The 19,889-nt window shown below is 48.5% G+C and overlaps 1 protein-coding gene across 3 annotated transcripts in view; it reads left to right on the top strand.

Moving 5' to 3' along the window:
• Positions 1–19,889, top strand: part of DNAI3 (dynein axonemal intermediate chain 3) — a 958,656-nt gene that overhangs the window by 552,447 nt on the left and 386,320 nt on the right. For all 3 annotated transcript variants that reach the window (XR_014960642.1, XM_085602077.1, XM_085602078.1), the window contains one exon: positions 19,088–19,175. Coding sequence is in view for 2 of the 3 variants with exons in the window: in XM_085602077.1 (XP_085458203.1) it covers positions 19,088–19,175 (88 nt within the window). In the remaining variant the exon portion in view is untranslated. The remainder of the gene's footprint in view (positions 1–19,087; positions 19,176–19,889) is intronic.

Raw genomic sequence — 19,889 nt, 5'->3', positions numbered from 1 at the left:
GAAATTTACAAAGATTTTTATCAATCACTATATAAAGATGATGCGGATATCTCTGCACCCTCCTGTGCAGCCTACCTCACTGACACTCCCCTCCTGACCATCTCTGATCAAGAGAAGCTGGCCCTTAGCTCCCCAATCTCGATTACAGAACTTGACACATTCTTTGAAACCCCGTAAGGCACCATGCCCGTATGGCTACCTTTTTCAAAACTTTCGCTCATTTACTCAAACCAACTCTATTGTCCCTCTATCAACACTTAGCTGACTCTGGAACCATTTTGGGCATACTAGCAAAGCCACTATAGTTGTAATCCCAATAGACGGCAAAGACCCGATGCAGGTTAAGAATCGTAGACCAATTTCCCTAATTAATTTTGATGCAAAGATCTACTCTAAGATCCGTTGTAAGAGACTCAAACCTCTCCCACCCCGACTGATTGATCGCTAACAGGTGGGTTTCATGAAACATAGAGTATCAAGTGATAATACGTGACTTGTAGCACACCTTGGAAGCATTCATGATTCGGCGACCCGGGTGGGAACTCCATGATGAAGCATGTCACGAACTAGGTGGGTGAGGGATTTTAAAACACCCTGCAGGTTCCAAAGGCACGTCAGCCTTATAGATTATGAGGAACTTGTTGCTACAACGACAGTGGAAATAGGTAGCTAACTCATTGGTTATACGTATTTTCGATTAGGAAAGCAAACGAGTTGTCACTTACCCTTCTCTCTCTCTCTCCTCTGTTCATTCATACATTTTAATTTAATCACTATTAATCATGTTGACAATAGATGTGACTCAGGGTGATTTTTGTAGAGTGATGATTTTATAATTTGTTTTTGCACTTCTGATGGATACATCTGCCTGTGGATTCCTCACCTTATGAATATCCCCTGCGCCAGCATTCCGCCGAAATTATTCCCCTGGCTCTCCACGCCGATGAGGGCATCCGTCACAATGCTATGGCTCCGCACGCGGCTCCGCATGACGTCACTGGAGCCATAAGAGGGCCACATCGGCGTGATGACATCAGTTCCCTTTTTTCCGCGCTGTCGACGTTAACTGTTTTTCTGGGACTCTCCATACTTTCTGCTAGATACTTTGTATTTTGGCTTATTTCCTTCTGTGATTTTCCCATGTCTGCTCCAAGGAAGTCGGGTTTCAAGACCTGTAAAGAGTGCGGGGTCATATGTCGATCACTGACCCCCATGGGGACTGTCTGTGGTGTTTATCATCAGATCACAACGTCGAGGGCTGTTCCTGCTGTAGAAAGATGAACCCAAAGGACTTGAAGGAACGGGAAGCCAAGCTGTACATGGCTAAAGTGAGAAAAGAAAAAAGGGGTTGAAAACGTTCAAAGTCGAGGTCGTCAATTTCACATTACTCGAAGAGGAAGCACAAGAAGAAGAAGAGGCATGGATCTCGGTGCCGTTCGTCGAAGCCTGTGGTTTCGAGGTCGCCTTCTCCGGCTTCTCGATGTCGTGTTAAGGACTTTGTCTCTCCTTCACCTTCAGTGTCTCCTCAAGTGACTCCGACCCATTCTCCTTCGTACAAGGGGACTCCGACGCAGTCACTGATGCCGAGATTTTCTCCGACACCAGAAGGTTTGTCGGATCCGGCTGATGCTGAGGGTCATTCAGCGCCTGTGGCCCCGGCGGTTCCGAATCCAGAGGTGCCTCGATTGGATCATGAACCAGCTCAGTATCCTCAATTTCCAGCGCCGGGTTTGGATCCCTACCATTTTTTAAATGCGATGTATGGTGTGTTTACAAGAGCCTTATACCCTTCTGGTGCACTTTCGGGTACCGTGGGTCCTCGGGCATTTAATTTGGGTGTGCCTTACCATTATCCTCAAACCCCCTTCATGCCATTCATGTCGACGACGCCATCCTGGCATTTCCCGGCTCCGAGGATGTCCATGCCGTATGTGCAATCCCCGGCTCTATCTGGCGAACCTTCTTTTCAGATTCATTCGGCACCGGTTGCTGCTGTGGATCCTCCATCGACGCCGCTCCTGGAGCCATCGACGCCGTGTGTTGCGCCGCCGACGCCGCAACTGAAGATGCACTCGAGGAGAGAAGTGCAGAGGTTGTTAGAGGAGGAACAGTACCAGGCTAAAGAAATGGCGAAGGTGAAATGTATAAGTTTGAGGATATCTTCGAGGGTCTGTGTGAGGCAAATGGACTTGACACCTCTCCGGAGTGGGACTTTGCTTCTCAGAAATCTTCCCCCTCAAAGGAAGTTGCACTTTACCATACTGTGATAAGGAAGGCTGTAGAGCTCTTGGATCTGCAGGTCCCTATGGCTGAGTATAAGCCTAATCTGCTCACAGAGGTGCTTCACTCTCTGTCCTCTGTGGTTGAACCACTTTTACTGTTCAATGATGCCTTGACGGAGCCAATCCTTGAGGTGTGGCGCAATCCTCTTTCTGCTCCTGCAGTTTCAAGGTCGGTGTCCAGAAGGTACTGGCCTGCTCCAGGGGATCCTGTGTTACTTTCGTCTCATCCTTCGCCCGAGAATTTAGGGATGCAGGCTTCTTGTTCAAAGCAGTCCACGGGCGTCTTTCCGCAGGCTCCTGCTGACAGGGATTCCAAGAAACTTGAACAATCTGCAAAGAAGGTCTTCTCTTCAGCCAGTATGGCTTTGAAGTCCACCAACGCTACCTGTTTGTTGGGTAGATACATTCATGCCCTTATGGACTCTGCCAAACAGCTTCTTCCATAATTATCTGAGGAAGAAAGGGGAAATTTCAGTGAGGTACTGGCAGACTCACAGGCTGCGGCTCGCCAAGTCATCCAGTCTGACCTGGAGATGGCAGATTCGGTTACCAGGGTGATGGGCTCATCCATTGCTACGAGAAGGCATGCATGGCTAAGGTCTTCTGGGTTCTCTCCTGATGTACAGGCTGCCCTTCTCGATCTTCCTTTTGACGGATCTAGGCTTTCTGATGGATACATCTGCCAGTGGATTCCTCACCTTGTGAATATCCCCTGCGCCAGCATTCCACGGAACCTTTTTCCCCAGCTCTCTATGCCGACGTGGACGACGTCATAATGCATCGGCTCCGCTCGCGACTCCATATGACGTCACCGGAGCCATAAGAGAGCCACGTCGGCGTGATGACGTCAGTTCCCTTTTTTCCACGCCGTCGACGCGCAATGGTTTTTCCAGCACTCTCCTGCTACTTTGTAGTCGTTTGGTGTTACTATTGGAAAAAATGTGTCATGTCTTCGACAAGGAAGTCGGGTTTTAAACCCTGTAGGGAATGTGGGGGCCACATGTCTATGACAGACCCCCATGATGATTGTTTGTGGTGCCTTTCATCCGACCACGATGTGGAAGATTGTTCCAGCTGCAGGAGGATGAATCCCAAGGCGTTGAAAGAAAGGGAGGCGAAGCTCTTCATGGCCAAGGCAAAAAAGGAGAAGAGAGGCGGGGAAGAAGGAGAGATCGAGGCCGGAGTCGTCGACTTCGCATTCTTCGAAGTCGAAGAAACACCATAAGAAAAGGAAGCATTCTTCTTGGCGCCGGTCTTCGAAGAACAAGGCGTCGAGATCGACTTTGCCTCGACGCCGAAGTAAGGATATATCTCCTTCTCCTTCTAAGTCTCCTGGGGGATCTCCTTCGCCGAAGCAGGCTCCAGCGCAGTCCCCGGCGCAGTCCCCGGCGCAGTCACCGGCGCCGTCACCAGCGCCGTCACCGGTTCCAGTGGGGCCTTCGGCTTCTGAGGTTGAGCAAGAGCAAGGAGAAGGGCCTTCTCTAGAGCCCGATGAGCCTGCGGCGCCTGTGGAGGACACTGAGGCGCCGGTACCAGGTACTCCGCAGACGGATCCGGGACCAGGCCATTATCCACAGTTCCCGGCTCCGGGTATGGATTCGTCACATTTTTTTAATACAGTGTATGGAATCTTCCAACGGGCTGCCTTCCCATCCGGTGCACCTACTGGTCCCGTGGGTTCTCTGGCCTATACTCTGGGAGTGCCGCAGCATTACGCTCAGGCCCTGTTTATGCCCTTCCTGCCGATGGCGCCTTCGTGGCAGTTTCCGGCGCCGTCTGGGGATCCATCTCGGCTTCAAATGGATCGACCTTCTTCGGAGCCTTCCTCGGCGCCGTTGCCGTCTACTTCGGCGCCGCGTCCGGCGCCGCCGACCCCGACTCCGGCGCCGCCGATCTCTGCACCTTTGGCTCCTCTGACTCCGTGTACGGCGCTGGCGACGCCGGTTCCATGGATCCGCTCAAGAAGAGAGGCCCAAAGGGTCTTGGATGAAGAACGATATTGAGTGGAGGTGGAGGAAGGTGAAGTTGACACGTCCTCTGATGAGTTTGAGGGGATTCAGGAGGCTAGTGGCCTGGACACGACTCCGGAGTGGGAGCATTCTTCGACTAGGTCCTCTCCGCCGCAGGAACTGGCTCCCTATCATATGGTGATAAAAAAGTCCGCAGAGCTGTTGGATTTGCAGTTGCCCTCTGCGGTATATAAGCCTAACCTTCTTACGGAGGTGTTGCATTCGCCTTCCTCGACCAGTGAGCCTTTGCTGCCTTTCAATTAGGCTATTTTGGAGCCAATTGTGGAAGTCTGGCGTAAGCCGCTATCGTCACCAGCGGTCTCCAGGCAGGTGGCGAGAAGATATAGGGTGGCTCCTGTGGATCCAGATTTTCTATCTTCGCACCCTTCGCCAGAAAGTCTAGTGGTGCAGGCGTCATGCTCGAAGCATGCTTCAGGAGCATTCCCTCAGACTCCTGCGGACAGGGAGTCCAAAAAGGTTGATCAAGCGGCTAAGAAAACCTTTTCATATGGGAGCATGGCACTTAAGTCCACTAATGCCACGTGCTTGCTAGGGCGCTATGTTCATGCTTTGATGGACTCGATGAAATCTTTAGCCCCTAAGATGCCAGACGATGATAAGGCGTCCTTTATGGAGGTGGTCGCAGATACTCAGGCCGATGTGAGACAGGTGATTCAGTCGGGCCTTGATACGGCTGATTCGGTGGCGAGAATAATGGGGTCGTCTATAGCCACTAGAAGGCAGGCGTGGCTTTGTTCGTCTGGCTTCTCTGCGGACGTTCAGGCCACCTTGGTGGATTTGCCCTTTGATGGACAAAAACTTTTTGGTGAAAAGGCTGACTCTGCCCTACAGAGATTTAAGGAGAGTAGGGTAACAGCTAAATCTTTAGGTCTGCAGGCACCTGCTAAAGGATTTGGGGATTTGGGGTTTCGGAAGGTCTTCATTTCGCTCCTACCGGCAGCCTCAGCAGCAGCAGCAGCAACAACAGCAGAATCCCCTCTATAGGTCCTATAGAGGGAGACAAAGAGGTCGGAGAGGTTCTGGCCACAACCCCTCTTCTTCTTCTGCCTCCTCTGCTCCCAATGAAGCTTCAGGGAAGCAGCCCTAGATCCCCCATCCTGGATCATGTAAGACCTGTTGGGGATCGGGTGTCCCACTTTCTGCGGGGTTGGAAATCTGTTACAACCGACCTTTGGGTTTTAAACCTCGTGGAGACTGGGTACGCCCTTCCCTTTTGGGAGTTTCTTCCCCCTTACCCTCCTTGCCAAGGTTACTGCTCGGAAGACCATCTGCTTCTTCTGCAGAAGGAGGTACTAGCTTTGATTCAAAAGGGTGCAATAGAAGTGGTTCCGGAGCAGGAAAGGGGTCAGGGATGCTACTCCCGGTATTTCCTGATTCCCAAGAAGGACGGCAGATTACGTCCGATACTGGACCTCAGAGTCTTGAACTTTTACCTGAAACAGGAGAAATTCAAGATGCTGACCCTTGCGCAGGTTCTTCAAGCATTGCAGAAAGGAGACTGGATGGTGTCGCTCAACTTTCAGGACGCGTACTTCCATGTCCCAATCCTGAAGTCGCACAGGAAGTATCTCCGTTTTACGGTTGGGTCGCAACATTACCAGTTTGCGGTCCTCCCGTTTGATCTTACTACCGCACCTCGAGTCTTCACGAAGGTGATGGCAGTGGTAGCGGCCCATCTCAGGAAGTCGGGGATTCCGGTTTTCCCCTACCTGGTCGACTGGCTTCTGAAGGCAGAGTCCCCAGAGATGGTGCAGCATCATCTGCAGGTAACATCTTAGCTGTTATTCGAATTGGGTTTTTCGATAAACGTGCCCAAATCTCACCTGGTGCCCTCTCAACGCAACCTGTTCATAGGGGCGGTACTGGACACTACTGTGTGTCGGGCATTTCCTCCTCCTCAAAGAATTCTCGACATACAGGAGATGGTCCCTTTATTCCACAATGGAGCGGTTGTTCCAGTTCTGAAGGTCCTTCGCCTGCTCGGTCTGTTCGCTTCCTGCATTCTGTTGGTCAACCATGCACGCTGGCACATGAGGGCGCTCCAGTGGTGCCTCCACAGGCAGTGGTATCAGCACAACGGAGATCTCAGGGAGTCGATCAGGATCTCCAGAGAAGCTGCAGCGGATCTATCTTGGTGGAGCGTGGAGGGCAATCTGTCTCAAGGAAAGCCCTTCCATCTACCTCCATCGGTGGCCACAGTGATAACGGATGCCTCCACCTTAGGGTGGGGTGCTCATCTGGGGGATCTGGAGATCAAGGGTCTTTGGTCTCCAGAGGAAAGGTTGCTTCACATCGACCTTTTGGAATTGCGGGCGATTCGTTTGGCACTCAAGGCCTTCCTCCCTTCCCTTCGCGGTCAGTCTGTTCAAGTCCTGACGGACAACACTACCGCGATGTGGTATGTCAACAAGCAGGGAGGAGTGGGGTCGCATTGTCTCTGCAGAGAGGCCCTGCGTCTTTGGTCCTGGGCTCAGGACCATCGGATTTGTCTGATGGCAAATCATCTGGCCGGGGTGCTGAACGTGCGTGCGGACAGTCTCAGTCGGCAGTTCTCCGCCGACCACGAGTGGAGGCTCCATCCGGAGATGGATCGTTACGTCTTTTGGACGTTGGGGACCCATTGGGTGGACCTGTTCGCCACCCGCGAGAATGCGCACTGCCCGTCATTCTGCAGTCTCCAGTTTCCGATGCAGGGGGCGTTGGGAGACGCGTTTCAGTTGAGTTGGGGCACACAACTCCTTTACGTGTTTCCTCCCATACCCTTGATTCCTCGGGTTCTGAGGAAGATTCGCCAAAACCGGGCCCAAGTTACATTGATCGCCCCGGATTGGCCAAGAAGGGTGTGGTACACAGATCTTCTCCACCTCTCCTCGTACCCTCCGCTCCGTCTCCCTTTCAGGGTAGACCTCCTCTCGCAGTCGGAGGGGCAGGTTCTACACCCCCACCTCCAGAGCCTGCACATTCATGCCTGGAGATTGTACGGGGCAACCTGAACTCTTTTTCTCTCCTGCCTGAAGTGGTGGATGTTATTTCATCGGCCAGGCGCCACTCCACCAAGTCCATTTACTCCTACAGGTTGTAAAGATTTGTTAAATGGTGTGGAGAGAGGTCTATTAATCCCTTAAAAGCCCATCTTTCTGATGTTCTTTGTTTTTTGCTGCATTTGGCCCAGCAGGGTTGTGCTGTGGCTACTGTTAAAGGTTATTTGTCGACTTTATTGGCATTTCATTGTTTGCCTGATCAGCTGTCTCTTTTTAAATCTCCGATTGTTTTAAGGTTTATTAAGGGCCTTACTAATATGTTTCCGCCTACTCCCTTCATTATGCCCCCGTGGGATTTCCCATTTCCCATTTGAACCTATGCATTGTTGTCCTTTAAGACTGCTGTCATTCAAAACAGTTTTCCTTTTGGCTATCACCTCAGCCAGGAGTGTGAGTGAGCTTCAGGCTTTAAGTTCTTAGCCTCTGTTTCTAACTGCATGCTGAAAGGATGGTTTTCAGGACCAGGGCTGCTTTTCTGCCTAAGGTGGTAACTCCCTTCCATCTAGGGCAGTCCATTACCCTCCCAACTTTCTATCCCCCTCTCACGCTTCCAAGGAGGAAGAGAGGCTTCACCGCTTGGATACTAAGAGGGTGGTTAGTTTCTACCTGGATAGATTGAAGGACCTGCGATTGGATGATCAGCTCTTTGTGGGCTACGTTGGACGCATGAAGGGCAAGGCGGTGCACAAGCGCACTCTATCCAGGTGGATCATCTTGTGCATCAAGATCTGCTATGCTCTGGCTGGTAAGGAGCTTCCCTGAAGGCATTAGAGCTCATTCCACCAGGGCTAAATCATCTACTTCTGCCTTGTCCAGGGGTGTTCCTGTGTTGGATATCTGTAAGGTCGCAACTTGGACCTCCCTCCACACTTTCGTGAAGCATTACTGCTTAGATTCCGAGGTGAGGAGGGACGGCCATTTTGAGCGCTCTGTTTTGCAGGACTTTTTGGTATAGAAGGGTGAACACCCTCCTCCCGGTGTTGGACTGCTGTGGGATTCTATTCATAAGGTGAGGAATCCACAGGTAGATGTATCCATCAGAAGAACAAGTAACTTGCCTTCGGAAACGCTTTTTCTGGTGGATACAGTATCTGCATGTGGATTCCTCACTGAGCCACCCGCCTCCCCGTTGTCCACCCTTTTATACCTTAAAAGAGATTTTGGTTAATATGTTGCTTCATATTGTCATTTTGTATTGCCTCTGTTTGCCTTTGTGTAGGCTTATACAAAATGCTTGCTTTCTTTTGCTTTCCTTTTTCACTTTACACTGTGTGTATTTGTGTGAATACTGTGTACTATGTATGCATTGTCTCTATTGTCGGTCCGCCCGTTCGCCTCAGAGGCACGGAAAAAATGGGTGGAACTGACGTCATCACGCCAACATGGCCCTCTTATGGCTCCAGTGATGTCATGCGAAGCCGCGTGCGGTGCCATAACATTGTGATTACCTCGTCGGCATGGAGAGCTAGGGGAAAATTTTCCACAGAATGCTGGCGCAGGGTATATTCATGAGTTGAGGAATCCACAGGCAGATACTGTATCCACCAGAAAAAGCGTTACCGAAGGTAAGTAACTTGTTCTTTAGGTCCTTCACTTTATAACTTCACAACTCCAAGTGTTCATGGACTAATCATGTAGCACAGGGAAGAATGTGCTGGAGCAACTGCCCACTTGGGCCATTGCATTTTCTGATTCATTGGGAGGGAGTGTGATTCTACATTGTTCAAGATTACCCACTTGGGAACCTTGTTGCTGACACTTTGTTAACCCACACCCCTCCCTAAATTAGACACATTTTAATTTGCACTCCTCTTCATCTTTATGATGTTGAAAGATGTACACAAGTGTATTTTCACTTTATCTTTTTACGTGTAGGCTGATACATGTTTAATTTGTTTTTATGCACTATCCTTGATTTGGGTTTGTGTGTAGATTGGAAATAATGAATTTTGCATACACCTTTCTTATCAGACTCTTCCAATAAATTTAATGGCACTGTCCCTTTAAATGTAAGCATCTGTATTGGATTTTATCTTTGCTATATGTGCTTTTTGCTATACATAAATTATCACCCTTAGTGGATGAGTTCAGCATTAACATTGCTTGTTTTGTTAGTGTGATATGAGGCTGTTTATTTTGGCGTTCAGTATTTTCTTTATGTTATTGACTCTCCCTGTGTAGCACATCACATCATTTAAAGGAAATATGTAATGGCATCTATGAGTGTGTGAAAGGCTGCTTTCTCTGCTTTTTTCTCAGCGGAAATGTTTCACAGTCGTGTTGCCAATAAACTTTGCAAACTGAGAATACAGCGGTGTTGGTACCTGTTCATTTGCGAGGAGAGCAGGCTTTAGGAGGATATATGTGTATATGCATGTGTATGTGTATATATATATATAATGTATAGCATATAAGCAGCACAAATGAATTTACGCATTAACAGCATTTACCAATAAAAACTAATTATTGTGGTTGAGAATAACAAAGATACAGATAGACACATTTACAAAATATGAGCAAGCATTTTTAGCTGTATGTAGAACCAATTGGCACATCATACTAGATTTCAATTGCTATGTTGTCTTTTTCTGTTATAACTATGGAGGTATTTTACCAACCACTTAACCAACCATATATGTTGCTGCTTCTTTTAACATATTGTGATTTTATAACAATTGTTTTAGTATTTAACAGCATATTTATATATTTATATATTTATACACAATTTCGTATATTTATTGATTGTTTTAATGCGTGAAATTTGCACATGCAATTGAAAGACATTCGCTGCTTTAAGTAACTTTTCAGTTACCATGCATTTGCACTTTGACTTTGTGTCGTCACATCCCTGCACTTATCTCTTTAAATGTCACTGTTTGATTACGCAATGCGTCATGTGATCAAGACCCGAGTTGGGGTCGAAACGCGTAATGGCAGACTTGCTTGGCACGAAATAAATTGGAATTTGCACTGATTCTTGGTGGTCCGCTCTTCGTCCTTTGGTCCGTGGGAGGCTAGTGTTGGCGGCGAACTTCGTCCACTTCACCTTGAACTTCCACCTTGCCCAGAAAGTAAAGCACAGACCCAAATAGTGCAGTTTCGATATTTATTTAGCTCTCGCAGCAACCTCTGCAGCCATGACACGTTTCGACACTCTTCGCCAGTAGGTAGTTATAGTTAGGACCTAGTTTCCATAGGAAAAACATTTTTTGACTTGGCTATAACTTTGGCGTCGTTTGACCAATCTGCATGAGATTTTGCCCAAAAAAGTGTCACAGTGGGTACTATTGATTGGTAAAGTGTAAGGGTGATCCATGCAGGGGGGACTGAGAATTTGGGGCATGAAATAAGGTTGCATTTGCAATAGTAATCATAAGAACCTTTAGCCACCTCTACAGCCCAAACCACTGAGCAGACTTTCGACCAAATTTGGCAGGGAGGTAGATGTCGGTTCAAGGAAGTGCTTTTTGCTTATTTGGTGTAAATCCGTACAATAGTTTGTGAGAAATTTAAGTTTAAAATTATAGTGATATCTCTGGCCGCAGATATTTCGTGGTGGTTTTGCGATTAATTGCGAATGCAGGCGCCAATGGGAATACTCTGAATGGCTGGACACAACCTGAATTGAAAGTTGCGGCCGCTATTTATCTATCAGGAACGATAGCTGAAAATCTGTGTGAAAGGCCACATAAGGGGTCAGGGTGGAGATACTCTGTGCGCGTGCTTGAGAAATGAAGGTGTTAGTGACAGAATTTATATGTCCAAAATTGATTTTTGTAATTGCGCGTGATTTTCATGACTACATGACCACCAGCATAGGCCCCATGTACCATCGTGGGGACATCGCGACTATCAACATCGTCGCGAATATTGGTGAAAATATTAAATAAATATATCAATGAATCATTAGTATGCATTGTTACAGAGATATTGATAAATGTTTTTATAGAGTTATTTATATAATGAGTTATCTACTGTGATGGTTAGAATTAATTAATTAGTTATACATTTTTTATGCGGTGGTGGCTAGTGAATTTCTGCTTTTGCTTTCTGCTTCCGCGATGTACCGTTTACCAACGTCATCACGATCTCCGGCCTCACTGCGAAAACGGAAAATAGGTTTTAGAGATGGTTGTTCTAGAAATCCAGTAGAAAAACATGAGTTTGAAGTGTTCAGTAATAACCCTCTATACTGTAATGTGTGTGCATATATGGGTTTCACTTTATGGGAAAGGTGTGATCGTCGCGGTTAACGACGTCACCGTGACATCATGAATAACTGGGAATCTGTGGACAGAATTGATTTGACCACTTCCATTTCTGTCTTTGCCATGTAGTAGAGTACACCATCACCTTGTGACGGAAAAGCGACATTTATTTATTTAGTGTAGTGTAGAGCACGAACATGACCCAGCGCTTTACAGAAAAAACCCAATACATTCAAAGAACATCAGGTCTGCAAAGGTTTCTTTCATTAGGATTTATTATAGAATTAGGACTTATTTCATTAGGATATGTGTTTTTTCATCACATAGTTAAAGTCTTTGTTAGAGATCACTCTAATGTGCTGAAAAATACATAGTTTAAGCTTGTTAACTGTGCTGCCAATGTATTATTTACCACATCTACATTCCAATGAATATACTACATGTATTGTTTCACATTATATCCTTTCCTTGATTTTCTTCATCGTGCCATTGAGAGTTCTAATGTTTACTCGATTCTGTCCATATTGACAGGCTTTACGTTCCTGACATTCGACAAAGCCATTCGTCGTTAGCCAATTTTCCCTTTCTGGTCCAGTTTAGTGAATTAACTTTCAGTTAATAAATCTCCTAAAGAGGTCATTTTCTTGTACGTGATGTTTAGGTGCTCTGTAGTTAGGTTCTTTAGATCTTCGTCTTTTCTAAGTAGTTTCCAGTGGTTACCCACATCTTCTCTTACACCTTTGTTTGAGATGTTAAAGTCAGTGATAAATCTTGTCACCTCATTAGTCTCAAAGTTTTTCTAGATGTTTTTGGAACAAGCACATTTTCTCTTTTTTGTCTCTTTGCTCTAGCTTTGGCATCATTTAGGACAGTAATCGGATAGCCACACCGTCTGAATCTTTTATGCATTTCAGTGATTTGTGCCTCATATTCAAGATCTTCCGAGCAATTCCTTTGGACTCTCAAGAACTCTCCATATGGCACGCTCAATAGGATGGGCACTTTTGGCAGCCAAAATTCTGTTACAAGCAGTTGGTTTCCGGAACGGCGTTGTACAGATCTTTCCATTTTAAATGTATACTCGAATGCCTAGGTACTCGATTGTATCCTTGCTGATAATGTATGTAAATCTTAATTTCAGAGAATTTTAATTGAGAGATTGTAAAAAAACATTCAAGCTCCTCAGTTCCATCTTCTCATATTAGAAACAGATAGTCAATATAAAACACCCAAAGGACCACTTTCTCCATTATTTTGTTGTTCTTTTCAGACCAAACACATTCTGTCTCCCAGTACCCCATCGTCAAGTTCTTGTACCTGGGTACAAATGAGCTACCCAGCTGTACCTTTTGTTTTGTTTGTAGAATTTACCATAAAAAATGAAAGCATTATTACTCAGGCAGAAAGACATCATGTCCAAAAGCATATGTGTATGGTCAAGCAAACTCAATGAACGTGTCCCTAAAATGTGTTCACAGGCTCTAAGACCACTTCATATACAGTGGATGTATATAGAGATACCACATCAATCTTGGCCATTACATATTCTGATTTCCACGGTATTGCCCTGATGCGGTCCAGAAAGTCCATTGAATCCCAGATATAGGATGGTAGGTTGGTCACATAAGGAAATAAAAAAGTATCAACAGATCTGGATGTGTTTCGCAACCACATGAGCTTACAATAGGATGTCCTGGGGGCTTGTCCAAATTTTTGTGTACTTTAGGAAGTACATAAATTGTTAGCAAGATGAGATGAGTGATACTCAGATGTTGTAAATCATTATCATCCACAAGATCTTGATCATTCCATATATATATAGTTTATTATGGAATTCAATCCTGATCTCCAGGTTTCCCCTCAATTTCTCATAATTAATGCGGGCATTCAGTTGTTGTTTGACCTCCTGAAAATATTTCTGACGATCCATCACAACTATAATTCCCTCTTTATCGGATGATTTTATGATGATATTCTTATCATTCCGTAAATCTGTCAGAGCCCACCAATCTTCCATCTTCATATTTTGTTTTGAGAGATGTTTCCACTTTTTCTCTTTGATTGAAATGGCCGTTAATGCATTTATCATTAGCTCCTGGAACACATCAATTCTATTTCCTGGTGAAAGTTGAGGAAAACATTTCAATTTGGCTTTGCATTTACTGCTAACCGATTTATTTGTTTCAATGTCCAATATACCGCCCTCCTGGCTTTATGTGTAAGCTGACTACAAAAAACAAAGTGATGATAGTGACCTCTGACCCGGCTCGCAGGCAGGTCACACCCCACGCTGCTGCGTTGCTTTGTCAGACTTTGCCTTGCCTTGCTGCCTGTATTTGTATTTATTTTGCCAGACTTTGCCTTGCTGCCTGTATTTTAATTTGTTTTGCCAGACTTTGCTTGCTTGTCTAACTTTATTTTTCTTCTGTGCCCGGTTCTCCCTTTGCTCCCCCAGCCGTCCCTCACCTGTTTTATCCCGCCGCTGCGTCCCTGCGGCCCCGCCCCTGCCCTCCCATTCGCCACCCCGCTCTCGCCTCCCAGCTACTCCTCCCTCCCACCTCCCCTCATATGGAGGCCGCACAGCGGTGAAAGGAGCGACCTCTGACCCTGCTCGCAGGCAGGTCGCTCCCCACGCTGCTGCATTGCTTTGCCAGACTTTGCCTTGCTGCCTGTATTTGTATTTGTTTTGCCAGGCTTTGCCTTGCCTTGCTACCTGTATTTGTATTTGTTTTGCAAGACTTTGCTTGCTTGCCTAACTTTGTTTTTCTTCTGTGCCCGGTACTCCCTTTGCTCCCCCAGCCGTCCCTCACCTATTTTATCTGCTGCTGCGTCCCTGCGACCCTGCCCCCTGCCCTCCCATTCGCTACCCCGCTCTCGCCTCCCAGCTACTCCTCCCTCCCACCTCCCCTCATATGGCGGCCGCACAGCGGTGAAAGGAGCGACCTCTGACCCTGCTCGCAGGCAGGACGCTCCCCACGCTGCTGTATTGCTTTCCAGGCTTTGCCTTGCCTTGCTGCCTGTATTTGTATTTGTTTTGCCAGGCTTTGCCTTGCCTTGCTGCCTGTATTTATATTTGTTTTAAAAGACTTTGCTTGCTTGCCTAACTTTGTTTTTTTTCTGTGCCCGGTTCTCCCTTTGCTCCCCCTGCCATCCCTCACCCGTTTTTTCCTGCCGCTGCATCCCTGCGGCCCCGCCCCCATGCTCTCCCATTCGCCACCCCGCTCCCGCCTCCCAGCTACTCCTCCCTCCCACCTCCCCTCATATGGAGGCCGCGCAGCGGTGAAAGGAGCGACCTCTGACCCGGCTCGCAGGCAGGTCGCTCCCCACACTGCTGCATTGCTTTGCCAGACTTTGCCTTGCCATGCTGCCTGTATTTGTATTTGTTTTGCCAGAATTTGCTTGCTTGCCTAACTTTGTTTTTCTTCTGTGCCCAGTTATCCCTTTGCTCCCCCTGCCGTCCCTCACCTGTTTTTTCCCGCCACTGCGTCCCTGCGGCCCTGACCCCTGCTCTTCCATTTGCCACCCCGCTCCCACCTACTTCTCCCTCCCACCTCACCTCATTTGGACGCCGCGCGAAGCCCATTTGCGCCCATCCGCGCCTGGACCGTGCCCAGCGCCAGACCCCCTGGCCCCCGCAGATGCCACGACGCCTGACTCCGCTACGATGCCAGCACCCTCCACGCACTCGGCACCGGACGATCACACACCTGCTTTCTGTCTGCCCCAAAGCGCACCCACAGACCTTTCACCTGTTGGAACTGCAGCTTCACCAGCATCCGCCCCGCCAAGCCGCCGACCAGGAAAGAACCCAACTACCTCAGATGCATCTTCCTCAACACCCGCTCTGCCCGCAAACACGCCGTTGAACTCTGGGACCTACTCAACTCAATCTCCCCAGACGTCGCCTTCCAGACAGAGACCTGTCTGAACCCTGCCTCAACACCCGACATCGCCATAGCCATCCCGGATGGCTACAAGATCACCCGCAGGGACCGCACCAACGGAGTAGGAATCGCCATCATCCACAGGAACACCCTCAGAGTCTCGACCAACACCGACGACACCCTCAGCACCGCCGAACACCTGCACTTCCAGATCCACACTGACCCCAACACCACCCTCAGAGGAACCCTCGTCTACAGACCCCCCGGACCGCGACCACAGTACAGCGACTCCATCGCTGACTTTGTCAGCACACACGTCCTCGCCTCCACGGACTAGATCCTCCTCGGGGACTTGAACTTCCACCTTGAGAACGAGAACAACACCAACTCCACCACCCTGATCGACAAACTAGCCAACCTCAGACTCAGACAACCTGTCACAACACTTACCCACGCCGCCGGCCACACGCTTGACCCCATCTTCTCCGCAAGCCCCCACGTCTCCTTCAACCACACCACCGAACTCCACTGGACCGACCATCGCTGCATCCACTTCACCTTCAAGAAGCCCACCATGCACCACCGCACCCAACGGATGCCTCGCCGCTGCTGGAGCAAAGTCACCGAAGACCAGCTAACCACCACCCTCGCCCAGAGCCCACCCGCCGACCCCGCCGCACGCAACCTCAGACAGTGGATCAACGACTGCGCCAACACCCTCGCCCCGTTCAAGAAACCCTCCAACAGTCACACCAGCAAGAAAACCAGCTGGTTCACTCAAGACCTCCAGGCCTCCAAGCAAAACTGCCGAAAACTGGAGAAGAACTGGCTCCGTGAACGAACACCAGACAGCTACGCATCCCACAAGAACACCACCCGCAGACACCATCACCTCATCAGATCCGCCAAAAGGGAATCCTTCAAAGACCGCCTAGACAACAACGCACACAACAGCAAAGAGCTCTTCAACATCGTGAAGGAACTCTCCAACCCCAGCTCCAACACCAACAACATCCACCTTTGCAAGACCTGTGTAATTTGCTGGCCACCTTCTTCCATCGCAAGATCGCAGACGTCCACGACAGCTTCAACACCACGACCACCCCGACAACCACTGAGACCTTCGCCCCCACGACCACCATCCACACCAACCGACTGCTCTCCTGGACCAACATCAACGACGACGACACCATCAGGATCATGAACACTATCCACTCCGGATCGCCGTCAGACCCATGCCCACACCACATCTTCAACAAAGCCAGCACAGCCAACGCACCCCATCTCCGAAAAGTCATCAACATCTCCTTCGAGACAGCAACCTTCCCGGAGAGCTGGAAGCACACCGAGATCAACGCCTTACTCAAGAAACCCAAGGCGGACCCCAAGGACCTCCAGAACTTCCGGTCCATCTCCCTGCTCCCGTTCCCGGCGAAGGTGATTGAGAAGACCGTCAACAAACAACTGACCCGCTACCTCGGGGAGAACAGCATCCTGGACCCTTCCCAGTCCGGGTTCCGCAGCAACCACAGCACCAAAACTGCCCTCATCGCCACCACCGATGACATCAGGACCCTGCTAGACAACGGAGAAACAGCGGCCCTCATCCTCCTGGACCTGTCAGCCGCCTTCAACACGGTCTGCCACTGCACACTACGAACACGCCTCCATGACGCCGGGATCCAAGAGAAGGCCCTGGAATTGACCACCTCCTTCCTCTCCGGCAGAACACAGAGCGTTCGCCTCCCCCCCTTCTGCTCCGAAGCCACCGAGATCATCTGCGGCGTACCCCAGGGCTCATCCCTCAGTCCAACGCTGTTTAACATCTACATGGCACCTCTCGCCCACGTCGCCCGACTGCACGACCTCAACATCATCTCCTATGCCAATGACACCCAGCTGATCCTCTCCCTCACCAAAGACCTCCACACTGCCAAAACCAACCTCCACGAAGGAATGAAGGCCGTCGCCGAATGGATGAGGAACAGCCGACTGAAGCTGAACTCAGACAAGACGGAGGTCCTCATCCTCGGATCCACCCCTTCGGCCTGGGACGACTCCTGGTGGCCGACCACACTGGGAACAGCTCCAACACCCACCGACCATGCACACAACCTAGGGGTCATCCTCGACTCCACCCTCTTCATGACTAAGCAGGTCAACACCGTTTTTTCCTCCTGCTTCAACACCCTCCACATTCTCCGCAGGATCTACAAGTGGATCTCCACCGAAACAAAAAGAACGGTCACCCAGGCCTTCGTCAGCAGCAGGTTGGACTACGGAAACGCCCTCTACGCAGGAGCCTCGGCCTAACTCCTGAGACGGCAGCAACACATCCAGAACGCCACTGCACGTCTGATCCTCGACATCCCTCGCCGCAGCCACATCACACCCCACCTGAGAGACCTGCACTGGCTCCCTGTCAACTAGAGGATAACCTTCAAGCTCCTCACCCACGCACACAAGGCACTCCACAACACCGGACCAGTGTACCTCAACAGACGACTCAGTTTCTACACCCCCACCCACCAGCTCCGCTCCGCCAGCCTCGCCCTCGCCACAGGCCCCCGCATCCGAAGAGCGACCTCCGGCGGCAGATCTTTCTCCCACCTCGCCGCCAAGACCTGGAACACCCTACCCACCCACCTACTGCAGACCCAAGACCTGCTGACCTTCAGAAGACTCCTCAAGACCTGGCTTTTTGAGCAGTAGCAGCATTCGCCACCCCCAGCGCCTTGAGACCCTCACGAGTAAGTAGTGCGCTTTACAAATGATGTGATTGATTGATTGATTGATAATAAAAAACGCTATTATCATTTTATTTTCTATATTCAGCTTGCAGTTCAAGCAGTGGGACGACGCTTTTCTGCCGTAGCGGAGGAGCCGCCACTGGTAACTATGCCAAAAGGAGTACTTTCCTACACATGGTATAAGTTATATAACATGCAAGGGTATAACCAGTGCATGGAGAAAGGGCTAGTTATAGTCAATGTAGTGTACCTAAAAACAACATCGTACCCCTTAAGTTTTGTAAAGGCAATCATTTGCCAATCACACAATGACTTGTGATCACTATGTACTGCGGCACCTCCACAAAATTCTGCTAAATTTCATGGAAGTACTGTGACAACAGATATCACTAAATTGAAATGTTGTACCATTTTTAAAAATACCCCAAAAGTTTATCTGCACTCCATAATGTGCAATCCTGCCAAATCTCATTGAAATCCTACAGGGCGTTTGGCCACTACATATGAGTATGTCGATGGGAAAACGAATTTTGGGCCCCCCCCCCCTTTTATCTTTGCTTCCTGTTGACCAATTACAGCAAAATATTCCATACTCCGCCAATGTAGAAAAAGGAATAGGTTCGTAAAGTTTCATGGAAAGTCATCAAACGGGCGCAGAGTTATTAATGGTGAAAAATCTGAGGAATTCCTAATTGTGGTAACCCTATCTACACCACAAAGTGAAGAAGGTCTTATGATGCTAACGTTTTTATTTACAATTGTAAACTGTGTGAAATATAGTATGTCATTGCCATGTGCAGTATACGTATTGATTTTTAGTAGTTAGATTATTTTAATTACAGCTGCTGACGTTGCTTGTCGAGTTATATTTTTTCTTATTTTACTCCAACAGGTTACTCTACCAAAGACTGAAACAGTTGGCGAATTCAGTCCGATGAAAATCAGTCTCCGGGATGAATTCACCACTTACAAAATGGCAGGTAATTTCCATACTGTAAACGTAGTGTTTAGGGAGTATTTGAATTTTAAAGACTTTCCTGAAAGCACAAGCTGTGCTACAATGTATTATAAAGCTCTTTGCATCAAGACAACACTAACAAAAACATTTCTTGGTTTACTTTACATCACTTTTTAAACATTTACAAATCTGTTATCAGCTGTGCTTTGTACATTTATTATTCTGATGGATACATCTGCCTGTGGATTCCTCACCTTTTGAATTCTCCCCTGCGCAAGAATTCCGCAGAAACGTTTTTTTCTAGCTCTCCTACGTCGACGAGGATGTCATAATGACAGGGCTCCCCTCGCGACTCCGTCTGACGTCATCGGAGCCACAAGTAGACCTTGTCGGCGTGCTGACGTCAGTTCCCTTTTTTCTGCGCCTACAACGCGTAACGGTTTTCTGGGACTCTCCTTTTACTTCTTAGATATACTTTGTTTCTGCTATTTCCCTTGAAGTGGCAGTGTGACAGCTTTGAAGAAGTCGGGCTTTAAACCTTGTAGAGAATGCGGGGGCCATATGTCAACCACGGATCCCCATGAAGACTGTTTGTGGTGCCTTTCCTCAGACCAAGACGCCGATGGTCGCACCAGCTGTCGGAAGAAGAACCCAAAAGCTTTAAAGGAGCGTGAGGCTAAGCTGTTCATGGCTAAGGCAAGAAAGGAGACGAGGGGTCAAAAGAGATCGAAGTCGA

The sequence above is a fragment of the Triturus cristatus genome, chromosome 4_2 (assembly GCF_964204655.1).
Source record: "Triturus cristatus chromosome 4_2, aTriCri1.1, whole genome shotgun sequence".
In the NCBI taxonomy this organism is placed as follows: domain Eukaryota; kingdom Metazoa; phylum Chordata; class Amphibia; order Caudata; family Salamandridae; genus Triturus; species Triturus cristatus.
This window is presented reverse-complemented; position numbering and strand designations above follow the sequence as displayed.